The sequence below is a fragment of the Glycine soja genome, chromosome 17 (genome assembly GCF_004193775.1).
Source record: "Glycine soja cultivar W05 chromosome 17, ASM419377v2, whole genome shotgun sequence".
NCBI classification, from domain to species: domain Eukaryota; kingdom Viridiplantae; phylum Streptophyta; class Magnoliopsida; order Fabales; family Fabaceae; genus Glycine; species Glycine soja.
In genome coordinates this window covers 9,776,218-9,785,034 of record NC_041018.1, presented here as the reverse complement: position 1 = coordinate 9,785,034, position 8,817 = coordinate 9,776,218, and the positions used below count along the sequence as shown (strand labels likewise).

The window sequence follows — 8,817 nt, the reverse complement described above, 5'->3', positions numbered from 1 at the left end:
CCACGTTTAGTGTGTGTTTGGTTATGAAAAAACAGGATAATTTTTTAAAAAATTATGTTTGGATCCCCACTTTTTTTTCTATTTTATTCAAATATTTTTTCTTAATTTTTTTTCCATTGTTTTCTCTCTTCTACTTAACCTAACTTAGTGGACACTGGAAAGCAAATTAAACTTTCGCAAAATTAAGTGAATGCAAATATGACTCAGTGAACACGTAATTAAACATACATCAAATCATCCCTGATAGAACCTACCACTTAACTTAGACTGAAAAATAAAATTAAGAAAAGAAAAAAATATATATATTACCTCATCCGCCGGAATAAACTTTAGACCCGTTCAGCACGATGGCGTGAAGCCTAGCCCGTTATAATTTCATTCTCAGTTTCTCACACACTTAAACTAAAGGAGGCTCACAATTGCAAATACTCTGTACATATGTTTTCAACAAGAAAATAAAACGATGACTAATGGGAGAGTGAAAGAAGATGGAAGTTTGAAATTCGAAAATATTTTATTAACAAAAACTATAAATACTAATAATTAATATTTATCCGATGAAAAAAACAATAAAATCGAAGAAAGCAACAACCTAGAAAACCAGCCAAACAAACAGAAGCTTGAAATTAAATTAAATTCAAGAAAACTAAAATTAAAACAAAAATAAGAGACGCGCGTGATCTGAAATCGCTCGTGGCGGTGGTGATGGATGATTCATTGGCGGCGCGTGAGGTAACCGGGCAAGGGGCTGGCGCGTGGCGACCTGAGAGGGATTTGGCTTAGCTGCTTCCCATTCCCATCGTAATAAATAACACCGGAGAAATTCAACGGCTCACACTTGCCACCCATGAGAATCTCCTTCTGCCAAACGCCGCCGTTTCCCCACCCTTGTGCTTGTTGTGTCTCTTCCACGCTTCGCAGCTGCTTCTTATTATTCTTCTTGTGACCGAAAAGCGCTTTGCTGCTTATGTTGCTGAGAAGCTTCTTCGGCCGCGACGACTTCTTCAATTCATCCTCTTTGCTCGCCTTCACTGCTGCTTTGCGCTTTTTTAACAGCGCCAAGATCGCCGAGATTGTTACGATGAAGCCGTTGTGGTTGTGGCGCTTCGGCGAGCCCGAGGTTCCAAAGTCCACGTCAACCATCGCGTTTTCTTTGGTTTCTTTTCTGTTATGCTCGGAAGTGTTGGGAGGTATATATAGATGCTTGTGTGGGTGCAAGTAGAACTGGAACCGTGAGAGAGTCCACGGTTGTTTGGGTTGACTCGCTCTCTTTTCTTACTTTTCGAAATTTTTAAGTTACTACTATGTAGGGAATTTTGTTAAACCCTGTTAATCTTATTATCACGTTTTAAACTTTTCTTTTCAACGGTGAAAAAAAGGAAAATTCGTTCTGTTCAAATAATTAATGTGACAAAGAATAAATATCTTTGGCCAAGGGCATACCAAGGAACATAGAGGAATTTAGAATCAGAGTTGTTTTTTTTTTTTTGTTCCTTTTTTACTACAAAATCATAGCTAAGTATGTTAAACATGAATAACATGTGTAAAGTAGATTGCATTTTAAATTTTTTTTTGTAAAAGTCACAATTACATATATCACAAGTAAGATTAATTTATAACTCAATAAATTAAGAGATACACATAATCTCTCACCTATGACCCAAAGAAATAAGTTACATGAAATTTTAATCCAAAATTTACATGGTCCCTTTAAATTAAGCCTTAAATGTCACTAAAAATAGTAACTAATAGTCATAAAACTTATCACCTGACGGATACCAAAGGATTTTTACACTTCAAAGTATTTTTTAAGATTAATATTAATTATTAATTTGTTAGTTTTTATTAATGGAAGATTTTTAAATCCATAATTTCTCTCTCGTCTCTTCCCCTTTGATCCCTGAGTCAATATTATAATTTCTTTCATTTTAAAACTTAATAGGAAAAATCATATAATCACCATATTAATTCCAACAAGAATTCAGCCCGTAAGAATTTATCGTGAACAATCATCTCTAGATATTGTTAAAAATCTAGACCAATATTGTCAATACTTAAAAGTTCATTTGGAAATAGCATGGTATATTATTTATGAAAAAATAATCAATGAATCAGAGTTTCTTGGCCTCTTCCTTGGTACAACCATTTACCTCCAAGAAGGTTGTCACTAGTTGATTTTGAAATTTAATTATTGTTAAGTGAATTTTACCGAACATAAATTTTTTTATGCACGGACAATGAATGAGTGTGGAAACTAGTTAGCGATTCCCACATGTCACGATCCCAGTCATTCCGTGTGCGAAAGGTAAAACAAGTGGTGGAAGCAGCACTGATGCAGTGTTGTCGACGTTGGGTTTTTATATTTTTTTCAGAATAGGTTACTCGATAATGCAAATTGCAGAGTGTTGCTTTCTACAAAATAGAATGTAATTTTACACTACACATTAAGCATTTCATAATGTGATGAAATGTCAGAAACAAAATTGAAGGTGCAGGAAGTTTTACTAAAAATAATTGCAAAGGCCTAAGTCTTAGCTTTTAAAATACCTGGACTGAGTGAGTGGGCCCAGTGGAGGCTTGTTTGGACCAAGGGTTGGACCCATCACCAACTTTACAAATCAATATCTTGCGCTTCTGGTTGCTATTGCTCCCTGACCCACCAACTTTACAAATTAATTAAGTTGGCAACTTGTGTTGTGTGACAAACTAATCACGCTAGTTAATTTTTTCTTTTAAATTATTTTGAGTTATTTATTATTTTTATTTTTCTGTAACCATATAATACTATATTATAGCACTGATCAATTTTTCGTGATGAAAATATCCTATTACAACCTATTGTTTTGTTTGATTTAGAAAACAATGGCAAAGAAAATAAAAGAAAACAAAAAGGAATACAAACTAAGATAATTTTTTTAAAAAAAAGTAAAAAAAAATTCTTGTTTTATTATGTAAACAATAAAAGGAAATAATATATATATATATATATATATATATATATATATATATATATATATATATACACACACATACATAAATATCCCTAATAAAAAAGAAAAAGTATGTAAAATTAAAAAAAAATTAGCATTTTAATTAAAAAAAACAATTTTCTTTTGCTTTGTGTGCAAAATAGACGGACTAAGAGCGTGTTTATTTTGTCGTTTCAAATGAGATGACACAAAATTCAACTCACTTTTCCGGTAAAACAAGGGGAAAAAATGTTTTTAAAAATAGAGGTTGAGATCAACAATCCAAATACACACTAAAACAATAATAAAGTGCATTTACTTTTTCACATTTCTTTCCTTCCCTAATACTAACCAAATGAACAAAAAAAAATTTTAAAAAAAATCTTTCGGTTCCTTTCTATTCCTTCATCTTCCAAACATTCGCTACAAGCCCCAACATCCTTAGTCGGATTAAGTAACCAAATCAAACAAGAATCCTAGCTGAATTTATTATCGTATTTAATTAATTTGGTTACCTATTGGAGGCTTATCTTACAACCAGAAGGGAAAACAATTCATTGTTATCTTCCAATTGTGAACGCTGGTGAACTGAACTGAACTTTAGTAAGGTATTGATTGGTAGGTTACCTTCCATTTTTACGTGTGCATTTGCCACGAATATTCGATGAGTTTGATTTGGTCAAGGACAAATGTGTGGTACGTTTTTGTGTTCGTCCACAAGAATCCTAAGATCCATGGTTCAACTCTTGCCAAATTATATTTAAAGATTTAAAGAAAGAATAAAAGCTGGTTGTGTACGCTAGTTTGGGTCAATCTTATGCCCTGGATTCTGACCTACCTTTTTAATGATTCCAAGGGGGCATCTTTAGATGATTTGTAGGGATCATTTGAATTCAGCATGCAATTACGGTTAACATAAATTTATTAATTATAGATGTATGTCATAATCATTCATCAATAGTTCTGACTTACTTGCTAGCTTTTTAATTTAAGCATTGACTTAATTATATAGAAGGATGGTCAACAGATCATGGGGATTAAAGCTAAACAAAATACTATTTGCGGGAAAAACATCTAATGATAATGATAACAATTTTAGTTTTTTTTTTCTTTCCGATTAATTACTTAATTTTATCTACTAAAGTACTGAGTGTATATATATATATATATATATATATATATAATATATATATATATATATATATATATATATATATATATATATATATATATATATATATATAAGATAATAGTAAAAAATTTAGACTTGTCTGGGCTATCTCATTTATTCTTTTTTTGTCAACAAGTTATCTCAGCCAATCAAAAAATTGTGAAGAAAAATATATTTTGGATTTTTTTTTAAAATTAACCCGTTATGTTGACTTCTTTTTGTGTTAAAAAGGTGAACTAAAAACGTTGAAGAAAGTAAGAAACACACTTGTTTTCATTATTTAAGTGCTTAATTTTATTAAATTTATACCCATTAATAATTATAATTTTTCATTTTTCATTTGATTCTTAAATTGACTCTGAAGTCGATATTGTGGATTAGACTAAGATTGTTTCTTAATGTTCACACTCTTTTTACTAATCACACCACCTTCATTTTTTTGTCCAAAATACTCTGTTATTGCTACATTAATTTCCCAACAATTGATATTTAAATTGTTAGAGGTATCTTTGATTTTGAAAAAAAAAAACAAAAAGAAAAGAAAAGAGAAGAAAGAAAAAAGAAGAAAAAGTGATATGATTTTTTAGATTGTTTGGTAGGGAAGTAAATAAAAGAATTTTTTTCTTTCTTCTTGCTTGATTTTCTTAAAATGAGAGAGGAAAGACAAAAAATCTACATAAAATATCTGAAATAAAACATAAATGCTATAATTGAAGAATGAAATGTAATATAAATAAAGATATTTTTGTCTTTGTAGAAGACACTTTGTTTTCCTTTTCCATCCACTTTGGAAGATAAAAATGATATGAATATTGTAATTTTTTTCTTCCATCTCCTCTAACAAAACAAATGAAGGATTGAAATTTTGAAGTTTTTCCTTCATTCCTCAACTCTACATTTTATTTCTTGCATATCAAACAAAGTCGAAAACTCTATCGTCGAGAATACACTCTTTTTTTGGTTTTCTTCTTGCTCTCGATCTCTACTTAACCCCCCCCTCTCTTTGTCACCTTTGGTGTTATTGAACTCAGTAGTAGTATGAAGCAAAATTTATTGATTATTAATTTAACTGACAATCCAAGAGGTTATACAACAAAAGCTTGAATAATTTTGCACATGGAAATCCTTCTGGCATGTACGCTTTGGAAATCCTATTAGGTGATTTGTAATGGGAGTCGGGAGATGATGATTCCGTGTTTTTTATGGAGAACATAGTTTTGTGTTTGGAAAAATTACGATCGCAATTAAATGTATTACACTGGTGGGAATTCTAAAAGTGGACCAAGATCAACATGTGATGCATTCGGTCGTCAGTTATATACATTAGCAGCTCAACTAGCCAAAAATTCAATAAAAATTAACAACCCAAAAATAATATATGGTTGTCTAAGTAGATAGATAGTACTATTTTTTTTTTTTCTAATCTAAGGGTCTAAGACTGTGTGCATGAAATTGGGGTGCCTCTTATCAAAGAAACGGGAAATATATGGTTAATGGAAGTGAGGATGTGGTTTTGTTGAGAGGCATGTGATGACGTGATGAGATAGGTGGCGTGTTTTCAAAAGAAAAACAAAATTAAAAAAAAAATGGGCGGTATGTTTAGTAAAAATGAATGATAATAAAAAAATAATTACCTTAAATTTAATCTGATTTGAGTTCTCCTCCTTGGATTCACAATAAAGATCTTTAAATTCACACATTAAAAAATGAATGATAATGATTTTTCTCATATTTAAATTCACTAACTATCATCTTATTAAATCTTTAATTTATAAATAGTATCTTTAAAATTTAACAAATCCTAAACATAAGATAATATATTTTTTCGAAAAAAAAAAATATCTTAGATATCTGAATTTTAAAATTTGAGTTATTCTACCAAAAATTCTAAAATATCAATTGTTTTAGAAAGAAAAAAAAAAACTAAAACATACAAAAAGATATGGAAAGGATATAATATTCTCGATCGCCTAAAATCCATACCACTTAATGTGAGATGAGATTCGCAGTTCGCCTATATATATATAAGATACCATTATTATTACATAATGATGGTGCAATTACAGTATTACACGAATTTGCTTGCAGAGAGGTAATTTTTTATACAATTTATTTTCTGTATAAAAAAAAGAAAAAATAAAGTGTAAAATACCTCTCAGCAAATTTTATACATCTTTTTTTCCATATGTTTTGTGCACCTAGCTGAGCCGTTCTAAACATTTACCTTATCAGGTTTCTATCTTGTTCTCACGTATATTATTTTATTATATCATATCCTAACTACAAAACAAACTCGATCTTAAGGTTCTAGCATTAAAGAAATACAATCAATAATTTAGATTTCATGAAAAAAAATGCTAGGTAATAGTTAAGAAAATAAAATGGAAATTTTTTTTATTGAAATACGAAAAAATGTGTTCTTTTATAATTCTAAAATATTTTCAATAAAAAATTATCTTTTAATTTTTTAATCAATGTTCTTTTAATAATGGTTAACAAAACCAAATTTGTATTTAATATATCTTTCATCTTTTATATTAATTGCTTACATTTTCTCTGTATATTTCTATTTTGTTTTTCACTTCATAAGAAATGATTAAGGATATAAGAAGAATTTTAATTATACTTCATCAATATTACAAAATAAAAATAAAATAAGAATTTTTTTTTCCTGTTAAAACGTCAAACAAGATTGAGCGGATGGAATATGTATTATAATTTATAGTGTAGAGAAGCCACGGGATGTAAAATTAATAGAATTTTTCTTTTTATATTTTCCTCTTCCTCCAACATTAATAAATGAAAAACTACGATACATAATATGAAACAAACTTCGTGAATCTTGGATGAATTATATAACAATTAATTTGATAAAACGAATTAAGGTCATCATGTTGACATTAATTTCATTGTTTCTTGAAAAGAAAATATACATCTTGGTATATGAATGGAATAAAAAATATCAACTGGAATCCTTTATCTATGGTAATAGACAAAATAAAGAAAATTAAAAGAATTGAAGTAACAAAAATATGAAAATTAAAATATATGAAAATCCAACCGATAATGAAAAATCTTGAGACATGGTATTCAAGAAATTAAATAGATCAAAAAGATTCCCGAGATAGGCAAAGAAATCGAAGGATCCCAAGAACAAACACTCTCAAGAAAACCTGCAGCTAATGATGCCTTGTTCTTGTTGGGTTTAATTTGTTTCAGTAGCTTTTGTATTCTTCTTTAAATTCACGGTGAATAACTTCTTTATTTGCTTCTTCATAAACTCCTTGTCTTTCTGCTTCCCTTTGAAGGGGCTATACATAACAAGGTATTTTTGTCTGTACAATGCATATTCTTGATGATGTATTGACAAAGGTTGAGAAGGAACAATAACATCACGCATCGACGAAGGTAGAGAAGGAACAATAACATCACTGTCTTGTTTCACGCATAGGCTTTTCAAGAAAGCCGCTTCTTCGGTAGCTTGTCGATAAAGCTTTGCATGTTGAGATTCTTGGTTAACATCTAAACGGGTGACGTCTTCGTTGATGGAAGAGTAACCCATACTTCTGATGATTGAAATTTTTTTTTTGGTTTGGTTGTAACGTGTCAAGAGTGTTTTATCATAAGAGAGGTGAGAGAATTAAATAACAATTTTTAAATCAAGATAGAAGGCTTAAATCTAATTGTTAATTAAATGAGATGAAAGAAGAATTAGGCATACATTTAATCCTTTCACATGAAATTTTTTTCTCCCACCTTATTTAATTAGCAGTTAAATTTGGATCTTTTATTTTGATATTTAATCCTCTCACCTCTCATAACAAAACACTCTTCTCACACCTGATATACCTCTTATATATATAATTATTAATTAATTAGGATAATAAATCTAATTTTGAATACAAATACTTATATCTTTCATAATATTTTAATTTTTTTAATAAATATATATTTAATATTTTTTTAAAATATTTAACACTTTAAAAATATTTTTAAATGAACATGGCATTTGGTATCGGTGGAATGGTGGTGGATTTTTCAGTTATACATTAGCAGCTCAACTAGCCAAAAATTCAACAAAAATATAATAAAATTAACTACCCAAAAATAATATATTGTTATTTAAGTAGATACATAGTACTATTTTTTTTAATCAAAGGGTCTAGGACTCTGTGCATGAAATTGGGGTGCTCTTATCAAACAAACCAGAAATATATGATTTATGATTTAGAGTTAATGGAAGTGAGATTTGTTTTGTTGAGAGGAATGTGATGATATGATGAGATAGGTGATTAGGTGGTGTGTTTTTTTTTAAAAAATAAATGTGTGGTATGTTTAATAAAAATAATTACCCTAAATTTTAGGATTGTTGAGCCAGACTTTGTTATTTTCACCTCCCCCTCCTAAGTAAGTTTAGGATTTTGCTAGGTGCACCTAACACAAATACTTATGCACCCAACAATTTAAGTGAAGTGATAAAATTGTCCTTCACTTAAATTTTAAAAACCTGAGTCTCTCTTTCTTGTCCGTACACCCCGGTGTTGTGCTTCCTTTCTTCCTTTTTTGTTTTGTTCTTGTTGTTACGTCGCCACCACCGTTTGCCTCCATTTGCACTGTTGAGCCAATTCATACCATCGTCGTCGTCATAAGTGTCTCTCTTCCTTTTCCTCGTTGAAA

At 29.7% G+C, this 8,817-nt stretch overlaps 1 protein-coding gene across 1 annotated transcript; it reads right to left on the bottom strand.

Moving 5' to 3' along the window:
• Positions 1-484: 484 nt before the first annotated feature.
• On the bottom strand, positions 485-1,184 carry LOC114392557. Its single transcript, XM_028353734.1, has one exon. It carries the CDS (start codon positions 1,141-1,143, stop codon positions 715-717), a length of 429 nt encoding a protein of 142 aa, XP_028209535.1. The 5' UTR covers positions 1,144-1,184; the 3' UTR covers positions 485-714.
• Between the last annotated feature and the right edge of the window lie 7,633 nt (positions 1,185-8,817).